This window comes from Lolium rigidum, chromosome 7, assembly GCF_022539505.1.
Source record: "Lolium rigidum isolate FL_2022 chromosome 7, APGP_CSIRO_Lrig_0.1, whole genome shotgun sequence".
NCBI lineage: Eukaryota > Viridiplantae > Streptophyta > Magnoliopsida > Poales > Poaceae > Lolium > Lolium rigidum.
The window spans coordinates 11,151,286-11,170,408 of NC_061514.1; the positions used below are offsets into that span (position 1 = coordinate 11,151,286).

The following is a 19,123-nucleotide window of genomic DNA, read 5'->3' on the forward strand; positions in this document are numbered from 1 at the left end:
ACGCATCCGGTTTGGAGGTCATGGGAGCGCATGAACTTCTCCCAGCCGGTGTGGAGGTACATCTTGCTGCGCCCGTCGAAGAGCATGTCCACCAGCCACCGACAAAAACTGCAGCTACCCTTCCACATCGACAACGCGGCCGACTCGTTGCCGGCAATGAACTTGGTGAACTTGTCCTGCAGCCTCTAGATGCCAAGTGGATCGCTATTGAGGACGACGATGAACTCGAACTCCCACTCCCGCTCGGAAGACGACAACGGTGCAGGCGACGGCGACCGTGCAGGCGTTGCTGCTCCAGCACGGCCACCGCAGCCACGGTTGCGAACTCAACCTCGACCTCGTCCTCTATCAGCCATGGAATGGCCCCTGACTCCTGAGATGGTGGCAGCCAAGGTTAGAGATTGCGACGCTAGGGTTTGTGTGAAGGGCGATGCGGGAGCACCCCTTTTTATACGCCGGAGGGAGGCGAGGGAGTGGTGGCGCACATTATCGCCGGCACGAAGAGCTAGGCGCGACGAGACGTGTTGCTACGCCTCTGTGAAAGCTGCACCGTCGTTGCGCTCATTAACTTCCGTCACAAGGTAGGCGAGAGTTGCGCGTCGTTCGTGTCTCAATGACACGTCAGGCCTACTACTCCCCGCTCGCTTCTCGCTTTGTTCAGCACGCCTGATGAAGCGTCCTCTATGGAGCGGAAACGGTGCCGAAACGCCGGACACCGTATTAGACCGAACCTTTGAACTCGCACTAGAAGTGGTTAAATGTATAATGCGCCTCAAAAAAAACATTGGGAGCCACTTTAGCTAATAACTGAAGATGCTCTAAACTATCGCACCGCAAGAACTAATCTCTTTTTTTTTACATACGCAAGAAGTAATCTCGGCAAGATGGTCGATTGAACCGTACTTGTATTTGGCGAGCTCCAAGTAAACTGAACACAACCAGTTCCGCACGTGCGACTACACCTCACCTGTTCACCAGGTCCCACATGTCAGGCCTCTTGAAGTGCTCCGGCTTGGCGCCCAGAACTAACGGTATTCAACTATCAACCGACATCGCCTTCATCTTCTTCTCCGCCTTACCTCCAAGAAACCAAGAACCAAGAACTCACTCGGCGACAGAACCATGGAGCGTTTCCACGGCGTGGAGGACGGAGAGGGCAGCATCACCTTCCGCCGCCACCGCCGGTTGCTATCGGCGCCTCTCCACCACGACGACCACAGCCTGTCCGTCAGCGCCGCCTACGGCCGCTACCTCACCGCCTCGAGCGCGCCGGCGCCAGGGGAGCACGGAGAGACGGAGGCGCAGGCCATTACGCCTGCCTGCCGCGTGCCGGATTTCTTCCTCCGACGTGAGCACGCCGGGGACGAGGCCCCACGCCCGGGAATCAGCGTCTTCGGCCATGAGTTGGGGGTCCGCGTGGTCTTGCACGGGCGGCCTGAAGAGGTGCTGATGCGGAGCGCCGCCTCCACGAGGAAATCCACCGAGCTTGTGGGCAGCGGCGACAGGTTCTTCCTCCTCCTCCTCCTCCTCCTCCTCCTCCTCCTCCTCCTCCTCCTCCTCCTCCTCCTCCTCCTCCTCCACCTTCCTCTTCTTCTTGCTGAATCTTGATGACTGATTGTTCAATCAATTGGTTAACTGCAGCCCGGACTTCACCGCAGCTGGCGACGAGAACGGGGAGGGCGTCCACCGCCAGCAGGTGCAGTTGCTGAGTGTTCCGTCCGTGGAGCACGTCGGTGGCCACTCCTTCGGTGCCGCCTACGGCCGCTACCTCGCCGCGACGGTCGCGCAGGACTACGGCGAGGTGAAGGTTGAGGCCGTCACCACGGACAGCGGCGGGGAGGCCGAGGCCTTCCAGTTCCGCCACGTAGGAAGAAGCTTCATCCAGGAGGGTGCCTGGGATGAGGCCCTGGAGTACCTCACGCGGCGGCGGAGCCCCGGCGACGTCACCAAGCGCTTTGGCCACCAGGATTGGGCGGCAAGCCGTCACCGCGTCGGGACATCGGCTTCATCTGAGCGACGTATGTACTGGCATCTTAACTCAAAATGTCTTAATTTGAAGTCACAATGCGATTTCCTGTTGGTACTAGTCCTATTGGATTGGGTTCTAAAGCTTGGATGCAAAATGTGGTAATTTGAAGTTACATATTTCGTGTCTTTTATGCTACTGACACATTGGTTTAGCTTGGAAAAACATCAAACTGAAACTGGAACCGAAAGTGTTGCTTAGTAGCTAGTCTTGCCTGAAAGTGAAAGAGTTAATTTCTGATTCTACACTGTTTTTTCATTCAGACTGCGGGCATATACGCGCGCCGTTGGACATATTTATTGCTCGGGAGAGGACCCAAGGCGTCCCGGCGTCGTTGCTCGACACAGCTTGTGTACTCGGGATAAGGTACTGGATTGACACTCTCAAGGAGTGGATTCTTACAAGGTTAGGCTTTGGGAGCCCAATCCCAACTATTCCGAGGGCGTGGTCGTGGATGAGTGCCATGAGTCCACCTGTGCACCAGACGGGCGGTGATGATGATAGGGGCGATGGTGAGCACCATCATGTCTTCTTTACGTTCCTGCTCTGTCAACTCACTTTGCAAATCCCAACTTACACATATATTGTGCGAAACCTATGGGTCTTACTTGCTGCAGGCTCCTGCGTGATATGCTCCACTGCGATGTGCATCCATGCACAGCACCGCCTCGCCTTCGAGCGGCTCTTCGGTGCAGGATCCTTCCCCTTCGAGCTCGCCGACGTCGAGTATCTCAAGTGTGCGAGCCACTCGGCGGGGGTTTGGTCGCCTGTCACAGGGAGCTACCCGGCAGACATGCTTGACTTCATCAAGCTGGCGTTCCCGGAAGGGCTGAGGTGCCGAGAGGTGCCCGGCTGGAGGGCCTGTTCCCTGCCGTTCAAGGCGCACGCCACGTTCTTAAGGAAGGAGCTGGCGCCCATCGCCGCCATGTTCATGCTCCGGTACTGGGGTCCCATGATTGGCACGGTCTACGCCGGCAAGGTCTACTCCTTCGGCAACTGGAACCCCAACTACATCTACAGAGGGGACTGTGCCAGTGACACGGCGGACCATGCCGTCCTGTGCGTCGGCTACCGCGTCACAAAGAAAAATGAGTTGCTCATTCTCGTACTCGACAACCAGCGCCCGCACGGACCTCTGCGCTGGATCTCGTACCGCGCTTTCATGGAGTTCACTTGCGTGCAGGTTGACGCGCTGAGCATGGACGATCTGCGCGTCCAGCCGCGCTCTGCGCTCCAGAGGATGCAGTCCTGGGTCATCCGCAGGATCTAGTCCACGCTACCTCTGGGAAAACGATGCAGTAATAACAGCTTATGAACAACAGCAGGAAAGAAATTTTGTTCGTAGCTAGCTAGCTCTAGAACATTCATTGTACCTGTTTACATTACAACCTGTCAATAGAATTCAGTGAACATTACATTGGCCAGCAGCGCATCATAATGGAAACTACTATTCCTAGCATTTCTCCTATATCAACAATTGTTTACATTATAACTGCAACTGTTTACTGCCCGATAAGAGACTCAGAATTCGGAGTTGCTGGTGGCTTCCGTCTCTTCTTTCAGCTAACATCTTGCTCCTTGCTTCTTGGCTCTGCACCCAGCAAAATCTCCATTATTTCAGTTACCGACTGGGAGCACACAAACTCCCACTTCATCTCTAAAAGCTACGGAGTACAACATAACTTATTTCATGTACTGAAAGATTCTAATCAACGTGATCATGAAAAGTGCAAGGGCTCTCATCGCCAATTCAGAAATGCACAACTGAAACTTGCTACGGTCCTGATAAGACTACATGTAAAGAGACATGGTGCCAGACCATAACAAGTGAAATAAGCACTGCTGAATCAGAACCGAAACTGCCACTTTCCAGAAGGATCTGCCATACATTCTCATTTCTTAAGATTCATAATTTGACAGTTCGCAAATGGGTCAGCAAAATTTAGTTTTGACAACTTACTTTTTCAGAAGGAAAAAAACACAATGATGTAATAAAATTTCAGATTTGCGCATCCTTGTTCTGGTTCTACGTGAAGGACCTGTGTAATTAGAAAGAAAGACCTAAACTATGCTTACTCGTTTGTTATTTAAGATATGCACACAGTTCACCTGACAACTCCCGAGGAATGTGAGACGGTCTTGGCGACAATCATTTTGCATCTGAGCTTCTTGATGGTGATCTTAGTCTCTTCTTTGGTTGGGGTCTTTGCATGCCTCCACAGAAATTACACCCTACACACAAAAATCAAAGTCTTCATTCCAGTACATGAAATGCAGCTGTAATCAGTAGACTAGAAACTGAGCTTCTGTTGCACAATCAGTACAGTCTAAATTTCAGGTTCACAGGTAGCATAAGAACCTTATAACTATAAGCAAGCACACGATTTCCCTCACAAAATAAGGCACACGACAGTCCAGCATGACAAAGGTAACATCCAGCGTTAGATCAGAAATGGACAGTCCAGCACGACGAAAGCGACAAATCGGTAAGTGTATGTCCAATTTCTGCAGATAACAGCGTCGTCGGGTTCAGATAGATCCTGACAAGATAGCTGCTAATAAAAGAGGCAGATGCAACCTTTAAGGGCCTCCTTGCAAAGTTCCCCCACTACCGGCCACAAAACATCCCCCGTCACGAGAGCCCAAGTCGATGTGGCAGTCGTCAGCTGGGCTAGCTAGGGACCAAGATTTACAGTTCTGTAAAACAGCCTAGGATGGGTAAATATATGTCCTTAACTAGAAGGGTATGTCAGCAGGAAAAAATAAAACTAGAAGGGTATCAACGGAATCCTTTGCTGTCCACCAGCAACCAAGTGAGGGTCCTTCACTGAATCTAATTCTTTGTTTTTCTGATTATTTCCTGGTTTTGGTTTTTTATCAGTTGAGGCAGCTAGAAAGTCAAAGGGAACTAACATAGTAACTTTCGCTTCTCAGCTGGCAGATAGCGGATTGAGTAAAACCTAGTAAATTAGGTGCCGCCATATAAACCATAGTATGGCTTTGCTTCTGCCCATAGATGAATGTTATCATTTTGTTAACTACATAGTTTCCAGGACAAGAAATAAAAACTTTAACCAGTAGCCGCATAATTACTTGAGAAACTAACTAATGCAGTCGGGTTTTAAAAAACTACTTCCAGTAAGGTGATCCCCACAACATATGGACACAAAAGGAGCGTATAGAAAAGTCGAACAATCGAACAACTAAATCAAGATAGCTTACGCATTTGTTGAGTTCTATTTGTAATGGTGAAATTTCAAAAATGACATACTAATGAATGACTCATTTATCACTATTTGATAGGTAGTTTTCTGATGATTCACTAATACCTACTGTAAGTGAGACTCACTTGTCATCTTGTGCTCCACCTTATGTAGCGAATTTTACCTAACAAATGTAAAGATAAATTCTACACAGACAGCCAGATATGTATCCTCGATGGCACAAATGGCATTACTTGTTTTCACTCATCAGAAAGGAGAAATGGTTGTGCGATTAATTGTAGCATTATAGCAACTTGATCTTGACTTTTGATTCATTATCCAACATCTAAAAGAGAAGAAATGTTAGCCTACTAATTCATTAACAATTATCTATGCAATGTCACAAGATATGAATCCCTGCTGGCCTCATTCTGATGCTATAATAAGACAAATAACCAAAAAGTATCAATATTATCATTACAATCTCGTCATCAAATAAAGGTTGCCAAAAATCATGTAATTACTGTCAAAACCACTATAGCGGACAAAGAAAAAGATAAATTAAGTAGAAATCTCATTTGGCAAGTCAAACTACAATTGTGTAAGCACTTTTTATATCACTAGGTGAGCAAGAACCCCTGCCAGCACAGAGAAAATGACAGGGTTCTCTATATCTCAATATCCCATATACTATCTATTATAGTGCACAAATTTGGCAAAAACCAGCATATCTCGTATGTCCAGGCACAAAATGAAACTTTGGTTTGTATCATCACTTGCTGAGCAAAGGCCATAAAATACTACTCCCTCCGTCCCTTAATATAAGATGCTATTGCAACCTGCTAACCCATGTATTCGTTGTAATAACATCTTATATTGTGGGACAGAGGAGTAGCTAACAAGGGACACAATGAATAAACAAATACAAGTGTAGCAACTTAGGCATGAACTGAAAATTGTTTTGATTTCTCATAGGAAGGTTGAATTATATAAATACATCACCAAATCTTGCATAGGAAAAAACAAGAGAAATGGTCAAAATTTAAAATTTGGGACTTATACTTCAATGGGAGAGACAATTAGAAATTACAGATTCATTCTATATAATAGTAGGAAAAACAAATATAGTGATACCTCTCTAAAGAATTTCTTAAGGCCTGACATAGTGTGTGTTGCCCTCTTCTGAGTTGCTTGGAGGTGGAGTCACAGCAGTAGAAACAAGCAAATAAATATGCTCTTGAGAGCTATTACTCCATGTAAGAAAAATACATCAACAATAACCGACCTTTTAGTTTGGCTACAGCAGGGTGGGTTATTTCAGCTACAGACGAGTGATGACCATTGACCAGAAAGAAAGAACCAAAGCTTGACTTCTGATCTGTCAGTATTACATCTTTTGGGTAACAATAAGAATGTGCTAGACTTAAGTAAAAAGGAAGACGGATGTAACCATGTAGGTATTGCACATAACTATTACCAGGGTTATTCTTTCTTTGAAATGGACCACACAGACCAACAAAGGAATTCATCCATGTACTTAGGCGACCTTCACTTTGCAAGTGAAGATACTATGACAGCAGTATTCTGTTAAGATCATGTTCCTGCTCGTCTTTTGAACCAAAAGAGGAACAATTATCACAAAAAGAACAAATGCATCAGACACAAATGATGAGTGACAATAAGCAACTATAAGATATCACAAAAATAGGAATATGGAGGGTAATAAGTAACATCTTCTCTCAGAAGTAGCACTACAAGGTACAATGGTTCAACAGGAAGAAACAGATACCATAATTTAGTCTAAAGAACCTGCAAATTGACCCCCTAGCAGACCGTGGCAGACAACATGTCTCCCCTGCCCCAATCAAAAACTCTAAAATAAACCTAGATCAATGAATGAATCGGACGGACCTGGTTCAGTACATCTGGATAAAAGCACGAGATATGGTAGCGTTGCGCCGCCGTGGCTGGGGTGGTACCGGAGCAAGCAACAGACGGAGGGCCGCCGCCGTGACTGACCACGACGAGGAAGAGGGGCGAGAAGCTGCAGGAGGGCAGAGGGCGGATTGGATCTACAATTTGCGGATGGGTCGTGACCGAGCACGAAGAGGAGGAGCAACGGCCGGCCGGCGGCAGAAGGCTGAGCGGCGCCGCCGAGGCCGAGCACAAAGAGGAGAGGAGCAGGGCGAGATAAAAAAAAAATTGAGAATTAGCAGGGCGAGATAATGGGGCATGGCCATGTGTGTCATTGCGTGCGGGCCCGATCTGCCAGGGCGCAAATGCTCAAATGGATTATGAAACAAAATAAACAGCTGCACTACGGCGAAAATATGCAGTGGGACACGGTCCCAGGCGAGATTACATTACATCCTCGCCGGGAAACTCTGGATTCATGCGGAGATTTTTAGTTCAAATTGTTTGGAGATCCGGTATGTATTATACTTCTTTCGATCCTTTGAATAAGCGTTTTGCTAGTTGCAAGTCAGTTCAGAGCTGCCGCGTGAGTGTTCGGCGACTCTGACCTCGTCCCCGCTACACAAACGATGTTGTTAGGACGCCGGACAGAACGAAAATCAGCGTCGCTGAGTGACGAGCCAGCCTTGTTAGCTACATCTGGCCGACCAAATTAATTTCCGCGTAGCGATATTGCAGTTTTCCTAGATACGCATGTCTTATTACCCCTAAGTGTAATTAAGTGTTTCTTGATGCTAATGAAAATCTAATTACGGTAAATGATTTGCGCTCACTTATCCTTGTCATGACACTAAATTATCGTATCGTCTCTTCTAGAACAAAGGTATTTCAATTTTTTAAATAAAAACCAAAACAGGTGATTATTCTAAGAGTCGAATGGATATAAGAGATCTGCTAGAGGGATATTCACTTTGCCTCATAGCAGCATTTGCTTCCATTATGTGAATCTACATTTCGAAGTGTCAAAAAATTCTAAAATAAAAAAATTCATGTATATCTACATATTTTATGTTCGTATACAAGTTTTCGAAAAAAAATAAAAAAATTATGGCTCCTGTAAAAAAGACAAATTTTGATGTTATAACACGACTACGTACAGGATATTATTTTATCTTTTTTGTACACGCCACATAAAATTTTGTTTCTCCACAAAAACTTGTGCACTAACATAGAATATCACGATGTATATCAAAAAAGTTATGACAAATTTTTTTGACACTTTTAAATTATTATTTTATTATTTTGTATAATGAGATTATTTGCTCCTATGAGCCAAAACGCCACCTCCTCTGCTAGAGATGTTTTAAAGATATGTATAATGCAAAATATTTAGGGATGTGTTTACAAAAAATAAACTTTTTTTATGTAAGAAGATGTACTAAACACCACTCCTATGCAAATAAGCACTTCTACTTAACCAAATTTTTATTTTATTTTCTTAAACACTCGTTAAAGGGTTGCTTCGATCTGAAATGATGAATACCGCCTGGTCCAACCACCCGTACGTCCATCCAAACCGGCATAAATTGCATTTGGCGGGCCTGATTGCCCTGATGCAACCTACGATTGGCGGAACCAAACAGCCACCATGTTCCATGAGTTCATCTCATGAAGTTAAGTCATTTTCTCCCTCTCCCTCTCAGGGGATTTTATTTTTTGCCCTTGTTTATTTTGCCACTTTATTTTTCCCTCTTTTACTTGATGCTTTCTTTTTGGCCCCCATTTACATTGCCACTTAATGATTTGCCCTGTTACAACCTGGAACTGGATTTGCACCATCCAGGGGACTTTGGGCCTAACTCACCTTGGACCATGTTGGACTGGACTACATTGGAATTGGACATATGTTCAACTAAGGTCCAATAAACACACTGATATTGTTGGGCTTAGAGGATAGGATCCATCCAAGATTCACTAGATAGTGTCTGCTAGCCATCGAGACATTGTTCATGACTAAGATGGGCACCAGGCCACGCGGCCTCGCTGACGACATCAAGTCGATGATGGGAGGCGGCGAGAGCGAGCGGGAGCAACTCCTCGGCGCCGGCGGGCCAACTTGGAAATGGATCAACGTCCAAGTCCAAAAGTGAGCCTCACCTGGAAATGGATCAACGTCCAAGTCCAAAAGTGAACTAGCCAAAACACCTGGAAATGGATCAACGTCCAAGTCCAAAAGTGAACTAGCCAACTACTGTCCAAATATACATGATCCACTCCATATCCTATCCAAGTAACGATGAATAAAATCCAAACCCATCCAAATACACACGCATGAAGTCAAGGATATCCAAATCCAAATGGACTCTATCCTGAGTTTCGTCCTCGTAGCGTGCATCAGTTTTTTTAGCCGTGGGTCCCATAAATTAATAAAACAAATCATCTCTCGCCTTTCATCTCTTCCTTCGTCCCTTAACTTTTCTATTTTCTCCACCATTGTTGCACCATGGTCTCTGGAGCTCTAAATTCTTGCATTTGAGTTCGATTATTTCAAAAATAAAGCTATGGGTTCATTCCAGTCACCGCCGCGAACTCTTAGATGCCGCAAAAGTGCATCAGAGAGCTTATTCTAACTGAGATGACGATTTGGCCACCGGCCGGCGCCGCAGCGTGGGCATGAGCTCGAGCTCCTCCTGGACCCACGCGGGGGTCACGGAACCTTCTCCCGGAACTCGAGTTTGTCATGGACGGTGCAACGCTTCTCGCCGTGCAGGCCACCATGATGTACCCGCGCGACGACTTCGTGCTCGGCGTCACTGCGCACTACCCCTCCTGCGATGGCGCCAGATCCAAATCCATTGGCTTCCTACACATCTGGGTGGTCGCCGCTACCCTAGTCGCTCGTCTACACCCCTGCCCAGCGCCTCCTCCATGCACATTAGCACGCGTCCAGCTCACGCCCGCCTCAAGTGCCTCATGCAGCATCTCCCTCACGGCGCCTAGCTCCACCCTACTGCCTCCATCTCCCGCGATCAGGAGGTCGGGGCCGCAGCTCCACCATCGGTCGAAGCTGCGCCATCCGCCTCGCAGCGAGCTGCGTCGGGGAGATGTCGCATGCAAAGCCGCAGGGATGGACGCGGTGGAGGTGCAGCCGTGTGCATGGGCGTGCAATGGCGAGCGGTGGCGCCATCAGTGAAGCCCTAGGCGAGCTAGAGTTTTTCGGCGAGAAGGGGAACGACGACATGTTTCTTGTCCCAAGTGCAGAATTGCCCCGCAAAAGAATTCTATTTCATCAAAATATAAGAAACAATTTCAGGTTGAAACAAAAGGGCAAATCATAAAGTGGCCATGTAAACAGGGGCAAAAAAGTACCCAAAAGCAGCAGAAAGAGGGCAAAACCCCCCACCACCACCACGATTGGCGGAAGCAAATTCCCCTCATAGATCCGGTGCCTCTTCCGTCGGCCGGCTCGTCCAGAGGCAGAGGAGCCCGAACGCGCCTCGGATCCGACGCGCGCGGCGTTGGAATAGGATTCGGATGCCCTTTTCTTGTACCCCTCTCTCCTCCAGCCTACCTATATACTCGTAGATCACATCGATGGATTATTGACCTGCACGCGACGCAGGCGCAGGAAGATCGGTTGAACCGATGGGGTCCTGGCTCTCTTCCCCTGCCACTCCCGATTACCTGCGTCCCGTCCCAGAAGAGTGGGCGGCTGGATTCGACTTCGCCGCGCTATGCGAGCTCAGGGACCGCCGGGGTGCTGTTCGCCCCCCGCGCACACAACAGTACTACATGCCTTACTCACCGTCGCTTTCTTCTTCTGATGAATATGCATTGTTACTCCCTAATCTCCCAGTCCATAGCTGACTAACTATGTTAAATTGCAGAGAGATCGACGCCCGCTCGATCCTTGGCCTTGCCAACCGGGCCATCGAACATTACAACTCCAACCACCCGGTACGTAAATCACTGCTAGTGCTAGCTAATAACCAACTGATCTTACCTTTTTTTAACAGATTTGCTATGTCTATATTGAATCTCAGTCATCCAACATGCACTTTGTAAATGGTTCCAGTTGCACTTTTTGAATTACAGTTGCACTTTTCTGAGTTGACTAAAACTCAAGAAAATCACTCAACTAGAATCGTAAACAAACCTTTTTTTTTTATTTCTGCGAGGATATATGTGCATCCATAATGTACTTACTTATGCTTCTTGACATGGATGCAGGGTGTTGAGTACTCGTATCTTGACGAGCTTTCAAAAGAGTCAGAGATGAAAGCTTCTTGCATTGGTTTTAGGAGAGATCTATGGTACCATGTGAACTTCTCTGCTCGTGATGCCAACGGGATACGCCGCTTCTTCGCTGAGCTACGCTACGAGCAATGTTCCGGCAACATAATCGTCGAAACATGCTCCACTTTAGGTATGTGCTTCAGTCAATGTTTGAGACATCCAAATCTTTGAAATGGTGTTATATAACTCAATTGATCCTAACTCTCTCTATCTCTCTGTAGAAGGGCCAGCTTGGTGCTTCGGACGCATTTGTGCATTTTGTTCAGATGAATCCAAGATTTTGCACCCAAGCAACACGGAATTTCGGTGTGGGAAGGAGGGTCATGAAAAAGATTTCTTTCGTGAGAGGTGTGGAATAGAGAGGCATGAAAAAGAACTATTTTGCGAGAGGTGTGAAAGCGAGGGTCACAAAAAAGAAGTCTTCTCCGAGAGCGATATGCTGAAGATACCATTCTTGTTAGGAGGAAAATTACCTCGATATAGATAGGATTGACCATGATTTGTATTTTCGTACTCACTTACCATGATCTTTTTAGTTTCGTAGACTATAGGAGAAACAAACTATTTTGGCAAAAAAAGAGTTCATGGATTAACAAGCATGCCTAGAGCTAACTACAATTATGTGGCAATTCAGTTATAAAATAAAGCTTCCAATTTAGATCTACTTGCATATGTAGGTGAGAAAGCTGTTGTGGGTGGTGAATTCACGTCAAGAACTCAAGATGGGTTGAAGTGAATCGGAATCGTAAGAGGATAAAACTCGAGAAAAGGGGCGGGGGGCACTTCTGATGTTTTCGAATGGAGCCTCAAGTTTTGATACTAATAAATATACTCTTAACCACCATGATACTCTATCTGATCAAAATAATCATCTAAAAAGTAGATACGTTTATTTTTAGGTGGGGGTTATCAATTTTTGGTCAAGCCTGCTAGGCGACAAGAAAAGTTGTTGAGAAAACAGGCAACTCTGCTATACATGGAAATGAAGAAACAAAAGCCGTGCTCTCGAAGTAAACAACTCGGAGGAGAAGGGTAGCACCTCATTCGTGTCTTTGTGTCTGAACAATGGTGTGTCAAACTATGATCGTGTCTACTGTCGTCTATGATCACTGTATTGTGTTTGTATTGTGTTTTTACTTGTAATGTTGATCACTAGTAACCACTATAGGGAAGAGGTAACCAGAGCGGATTTTAGGATGCAACATAGACGCCGTTCTAGGCTGCAATTAGGCCTGAAAACTGACATACCAAGCCGCAGAGCCCAAATGGACCGAACTCTACGAAACCACTAAACAACTAAACAACGTCGTTTTTTAACTCATGGCCTATTTCTTACCATAAGATGCAGGCTGCAGCTACCAAAACACGGTCAAGTTGACGCCGCTGGGCGCGACGGCGCACACATTGAAGTTCCCACGTGACGCCGTGCCGTGAACATGATCCACACACGCGCGCAGGAAGAGCGCCACGCCGCTATTCACTGCGCTGCTCAGGGCATCTCCAACCGGGCGACCCAAACGGACGCGTTGGACCGTCCGTTTTGGGCCGTTTGCGTGGCCGCCTGGACACGCGGACAGCGCTCCGCGTCCGCGTGTTCTTTTGGGTCGCACGCGGCGCCCAACGCGGCGACCCAAAGAGACGCCACGTGGTTCGTCTTCGTTGCGCGGCGCTGCGCCATGGCAGGCCTCGACGGGACAGTCATGGTGGGCGGTGGAACGCGCGGGAAAGATCTCGCGCGCACCAAGGTTCCCGCGCGCGAAAACGCCATTGGCGCGCGCTCGCGCCCAAGTTTCCCGCCGGACCGCCGGCTATAAAGACGGCGGCGGTCTCCACACGGACCGCGTCACCGTTCTCTCCCCTCCACCTTCTCCGGCGCCATGTCGCGCACCCCGCAGGCCACATGGGCCAAGCTTCTCCCTCGCCGCCCGGCCGGGTTCCCGCGGACGGAGGAGGAGGAGCGCGCGGACTCGCGGTGGGTCGTCGACGACGAGGCGCTCCGCGTCGCCGCCGAGGCGGCGGCAAAGAAGGCCGGTGACGCGGAGATGGGGGAGCGGCCGCGCGGAGGGCTGGCACGAGACCGCGGACGGCCGGTACGAGGCCGCGGAGGAGGGGCGGCCGCCGCGGAGGAGCTCGTCGCCGGAGAGGACCTCGCGTTGGCGAACATCAACGCCGCCATCGACGAGCGTCTCGCCGACCTCACGCGCGTGACGAAGGAGCACGAGGGCATCCGGCGGGCCGGCCGCCGCCGCTAGGCGACCTCCTCGGCCGGAAGAACGAGCCGCTCGCTATGCGAGCAGCCCGTCACCTCATCCGGATGCGCGTCGCCCGAGCGGCGCGCCCGGGAGGATGCGCGAGTCGGCGGAGCGCGGCCGGCAAGAGCGCATGCGCCGACGGCAGGAGAACCACGAGGCCCGGGCCCCCGCCCGCGTCCGCCCGGAGGCGCGCACCGCCGTGGAACGCGCCGCTCTGCGAGGAGGTGGAGCTATGCGCGGAAGCGGATGACTCCGCCGCGCGGAGGCGGAGCGCGGCGCGCGCCCGAGGTGCGCGGACGAAAAGGAGGAGGATGATGGCCTCCGTCCAAGCCGCCGAAGCCCGCGCCGCCGCCGACGCGCCACCCGGCCCGTAGGCCGGAGTGGAATCCTCACGCGCACGGGCCGCCGCGTCGAGTGAAATCCACGGCCCCGACGGCGAGCCGGCGAGGTGTCGCCGGCGAGCCACCGGCCCCGTACGTATTTAGGATAGAAGTAGTACCTACCAAAAAAAATGTAATGAATCTCTTTAATGAAAAATATTGTTTATGCCTATGACACGCGGGCCAGGGGCGGACAAGAGGCGGACGCGAGCGACCAGCCTTTCGCGTCCGCGGCCACGCAAACCCAAGATTTGGGCCGGGTTTGCGTCGATCCGGACGCCGCGGGTATCCGTTTTAGGGATGGGTCCGCGCGCTGGACCGGGTTTTTGTCTGGTACGGACTCATCCGGACGCGCGGGAGCAGATGGATCGCCCGGTTGGAGATGCCCTCACTCCTCGTCGCTGCTGCCTCGGACGCTGCGACCGTGCCTGCTTGGGTCCCAGCCAGCTCAGTCTGTGTCCGCGCCTAGACCCTGCCCACCGGTCCAAACCCTGCAGCGCAACAGAACGTGCGCGCTGGTCCACGGACCGGGTCTACGCTGGATCTGGAGGACCCGGACGCGCCAGCGCCTCGTGAACTACACCGAACCGGAAACCGCTCCCCGCTTCGGCCACCGTCGCAGTTTCCAGTTTTCAACCCCACTCCCTCTCCCATCTCTCTCCCAGCTCGCTCGTCAGCCGCCATTGCCTCTGCTCTGCTCCGCTCTGCTTCTTCCCAACTGCGTCATCCGATCCGATCATCCGAACAAGACTCCTCCATCCATCTAAGAAGCGACCAAGCAGCCGGGTACGTGGCCGCCCGCTCTCTTCTCCTCTCTCTCCGCCGCCGCAATCCCATTCTCCCTCCGTCTCTTAATTTCTCCATGAATGAACTGGTCTGTCCCGCCGCCTGCCTGCCTGCGTTTTCTTTCGTTTGTTACTATGAATCTTGGAGAGCTGGAGTGCTAGCAAACGCCATCAACTGTCCTCGCCGCCTTCGTCGTTCCCAGTCAGCTCCTCGGACCGATTCAGCATCTGCTGCAGCGGCGAGTGCCGAGTCTTTCGCAATGAAGTAGTAGGTGGATTCTTCGCACGACACGTGATCTTCACGGTCCCAGTCATTCGCACTGTAGTAGTAGTATAGGTGGATTCTTGGCAGTTCCAGGGGGATTTGCGGATTTCGTGGCGGTTTAATTAGGGACCTTTTTAGCCTCTTGGTGGGGAATAGACGAGTAGTAGTAGTAGTAGGTGGCTAATGTCCCTGTTACAGTGTTACCTGCCTGTGATCGGTGAATACGAGAGCATTTGAAACGTGTATCGGCCCCTGCTGCGTTATTAGTACAAATTAGTAGTTGACACATGTTGTTTCAAAAAAGAAAAAGAAATAGTAGTTGACACATGTTTTTGCTGTCAAAAGAAAAATAATTGAGACATGCTTCTTCTCCGTGCGCTCTGAAATGGAGTTCCGGGCTCCTGTTCTTATTTTCTCTGAAGGCAACACCATTTTTTTTTTTGTGAACTGCATTTGCATCAGCTTTCTGCTATACCACTTCACTATCCTGGTTTGCTGGCTGGTACTGTTTGTGTACATTGGTGGAATCCACGCAACACCAATTTTGCTCTTTTCTGCAAAACTCTAGTTTCAGGCTCTCCATTTCTGTTCTTTCCGTTAGGTTCTTTTCATTTGTAACTTGATCTTGATGGTTGGGAAGATGACATTATACCTCTGCGACACATTTTCTGCAAGTTTATTTATAACACAAGTAACCCGAGCTGAGCTGCAGAATACTCACGGTCCGTCCGTATCCATCTCCAGGAAACTGAAGGAAACAGTGGAAAGGTACCTTTCAGATCTGACCCACTGGTTGTCACTTTCGCCATCATGTTATACAAACCTTGTTCCCTGTGGCTGCAATGATCCAAGAGATGTCTGTTCCAAATAGTCTTAATTAACCTGAAACCATGTGTCAAATGTGGTTCTTGTCCTACACTTCGCATCTATGCGCTTGTCCTGTATGCTTGAAATGTTGCGTGCAAAGGGGATTCTTGGTTCCACGGATGGCGAGCCGTAGGTTTCACAGGCAAGCATGCTGTGGCCTTTGCCTGTAGGTTGTCTGTGAAGTGTAGATTGCTCAATGGTTGGTGCCTGTGGTGGTTGTTGCCCGTTTGCACTTTCCCTTTAGATTATTAACTCAAGTTTCAGTCATTAGTTAAGTTGTGAAGCTAATTATGGTCATACTTAACGCATGAAATATTTTGTATTTAGAGCAACTCGTGAAATATTTTATCATGTTCCATCATTACAGTTTTCCTGCTGGTGCAGTTGGACAAATTAATAGGATTTGTTTGTGCAGCTTTGTTATGATTTAAGGTTATTGATGTATACGGATTTGCTGAGCTTGAGTGTTTTAAAGAGTATGTCAAAAATGTTCTTGAAATGCTGGACTCTTTTTTCTGAACAATTGAATACTGTGGAAGCTATGCGAGAGAGGCCCTAGTTAATTAATTTATTCTGCTTTGGTAGCTGGTAGGTCAGAAAGTTTTCTTAGAAAACATGATTTGCCTAGTACGGCAGTGGCAATGGGCCTGGTGACTTGATGAATTTATGCTGGTGGTGATGTGCCAAATAAATGGTGTCTTATCATGGCTAGTGGAAATTGTACTAATAGTGGTAGGTCAGGCATGTTACCGCACTTTCTAATTAGTGCAGTATTAGATGATACTACAGTGTAATCATGTCAGTTCCTGGGTTACTTCCTGTATGCTTCAAGCTCTTATGGCCAATAAAATGAGATCTGGTACATGCCACTGTACTGATCGGAGTTTTGTTGCAGAGCCAGATCACAAGCATGGACAGGACAGCGAATGTGGTATTGGATATTGAGGGTCTGCATCAACAACCTGATAAATGCTGCTCTGGAAGTCCAAAGATGGCCGTATGTCCTCCAATTCACATAATAACATAAGGACAAAATATTTATTTGAATGAGTATTAACCTGGCCATATTTCTCTCTCAGAGAGCCTTATCACGTAAGGGTTCAAATCGCATGGAGAGGAGAGTCGGCGAAGAGCAGGAGCCAGATGATTTGGCAAAAAAACTTATCATTAAAGGTGATAAATTAGTGCTCTCTTATATTTCCTAACCTGTCTATTCTATGGTTGGCAAACAAACCTGTCTATACTGTTTTATTCATATACTAGTATTTATACTGAGTTAATTTTTGAATGTGAACACTAGTTTTTTTTCTTGTACTGCACTACTGCTGGTATTCGACAGTAGTAACGACTGGATTACTGCTGTTTGTAAGAGATGGTCATTATCTCTGTTAGGATCCTAGCCACTGATCATATCTACAATGGCTAACTGCTGTATATCTTGTTAGTTAGTTTTTTTTTATGGAATTTGTTAGTTTGTTTAAACCTTGGCTTAGATGTAGAGAGCTAGTTAGTCATTGTAACGTGTTGATCAAATTTCTTAATCTACAATGTTTATATCTCGCTGAATTTCATTCACTGTAGTTGTGCCGTCTCAACTGGAGCAGCTTAAGTTGCCACTAGCACAGAGCAAAACTTTGGTTGCTCCGCAATGTACTGCCTCTGCCCCTGTTTTAACTGAATCTGTTGAAGGAAGGAGCAAAAGATTCAGCCGACTCACGTCATACCATCCCCGGAGAATTCTTCTCTTCTTTGCAACCCTGTAAGTCATCAGCTTTCTACAGTTCTCATTCAGTGTTCTGCTGAAGTTTTTCCAACTCTGCTTTGTCTGAGCTTACTTACGTAGGTCTTTGGTAGAATACACCTAATAATCATGAGACAACAAGTACATAAAAAATATATGCGATAAATGTAATAGCTAGCACAAAGACAATACATTTCGACCATGTGAAGCAATGGAATCGGCAACACCACTTTTGTCAAATTAACTTGGAATAGTGTACTCACGTAGGATGGAATGTCGCGCAGTCCACTCTACTCGTCGCTAGGTGGTCCAAGGACTTAATTGTATTTTTTATTATTTGTGGGCCTGTCTGTACTGCTTTTGATGATTATTAATAGATTGGTGGAATTTTCGCAAAAAAAAAATCCATTACGATCGGTTTTTGGTTTGTCAGTAGTTTTCATTGTGGTCTGCCGCAAGATTTCCCTTGCAAACTTTTAGCTTGGACACTAGTTTAGCAGATCACCCGAATCATAGTCTGGCCGGTTACTTTTTAAACAGGACAAACAGCATGCATTTGGTGGGACTGATGATCATATACCGACAAAACTCGATCGATAAACTTACCGAATATTGTCACATTTTGTCTCTGCATTCATCTGTATCACTGATGACCGTGCTCTCTAACCTGTTAGCCTCTTACTTCCACAGGTCGAGCCTTGGGACGATGACACTGATATACTTCACGCTTGCCATCAACAGCAAACCGGAAGCATAGCCGTCGTTCGTTGAGAGAAACAGACTTGGCTTCAACTTGGTGAGGCGGGCGTGGGAGTGATACATTCCATAGCTAGGACAGTCTTGTTTCTTTTCTGGATTTTGTTTTGTTAAGGATGAAAGAAGGAAGCTACAGTAGCGTTATATCAGAATTAAAATTAGCAGCAGCAGTGATGAACTGATGATACATACATAGAGACTACAATCAGGCTGTCATCTCATCTCCGACATGCTGGTCGATCAGTCGGCGTTCATGATCGATCACTGCCCTGACGCTCCTTTGCCTCCTGAAATTCTTCTTTCGTTCTTTATTTACAAATATTGTTTGCCAGAAGAAAGAGATGGATAGAGTGAGAGAAGGTGGGGGCGTGCCGTTGGTTGGCGATGATGACTGATGAGTGCGTGCTGTGCATCACTGGGCTGAGCTGCGGCGGCCGGCGAGTGTCAGTGGTGTGCTTCGCTGTGCTGAAACTTCAGTAGGCGAGTGATTGTACTCTGTACTCTGTAGCCTGTGGTCTGCGTGGGAGCCGAGACATCGGATTCATTGCGATCCCAGCGACTACCTCTGGCTCCCATTTACGCCGCTCTTCATCATCTGCGCCTCCATCTGCCAAAGAAGCTCGTGGCTGACGCTGAAG

At 48.2% G+C, this 19,123-nt stretch overlaps 2 protein-coding genes and 1 long non-coding RNA gene across 8 annotated transcripts; 2 read left to right on the forward strand and 1 right to left on the reverse strand.

Moving 5' to 3' along the window:
- Positions 1–3,338: 3,338 nt before the first annotated feature.
- LOC124677501 lies at positions 3,339–7,235 on the reverse strand. 4 transcript variants are annotated; one of them, XR_006994075.1, is made up of 5 exons: positions 6,707–7,235; positions 6,364–6,607; positions 4,605–4,723; positions 4,136–4,531; positions 3,339–3,617 (listed from the first exon to the last, which is right to left on the reverse strand). It is a non-coding gene; the product is annotated as an uncharacterized LOC124677501 (long non-coding RNA). The 4 variants fall into 4 exon arrangements; XR_006994074.1 differs by having other exon boundaries at positions 4,136–4,258; positions 4,386–4,531; positions 4,605–6,607; XR_006994073.1 differs by having other exon boundaries at positions 4,605–6,607.
- A 3,553-nt stretch (positions 7,236–10,788) lies between these two features.
- On the forward strand, positions 10,789–12,030 carry LOC124670887. Its single transcript, XM_047207355.1, has 4 exons — positions 10,789–10,928; positions 11,031–11,100; positions 11,374–11,569; positions 11,661–12,030. The coding sequence occupies exons 1-4, from the start codon at positions 10,789–10,791 to the stop codon at positions 11,924–11,926; spliced, it is 672 nt and encodes a 223-aa protein (XP_047063311.1). The 3' UTR covers positions 11,927–12,030.
- Positions 12,031–14,731: 2,701 nt separating this feature from the next.
- On the forward strand, positions 14,732–18,659 carry LOC124669165. 3 transcript variants are annotated; one of them, XM_047205845.1, is made up of 5 exons: positions 14,732–14,857; positions 16,890–16,985; positions 17,068–17,161; positions 17,570–17,747; positions 18,420–18,659. In XM_047205845.1, exons 2-5 carry the CDS (start codon positions 16,899–16,901, stop codon positions 18,484–18,486), a joined length of 426 nt encoding a protein of 141 aa, XP_047061801.1. In that variant the 5' UTR covers positions 14,732–14,857; positions 16,890–16,898; the 3' UTR covers positions 18,487–18,659. The 3 variants fall into 3 exon arrangements, with proteins under 3 accessions (XP_047061801.1, XP_047061799.1, XP_047061800.1); XM_047205843.1 differs by lacking the exon at positions 14,732–14,857 and adding an exon at positions 15,839–15,889 and having other exon boundaries at positions 16,884–16,985; XM_047205844.1 differs by lacking the exon at positions 14,732–14,857 and adding an exon at positions 15,839–15,889.
- The last annotated feature ends 464 nt before the right edge of the window (positions 18,660–19,123 follow it).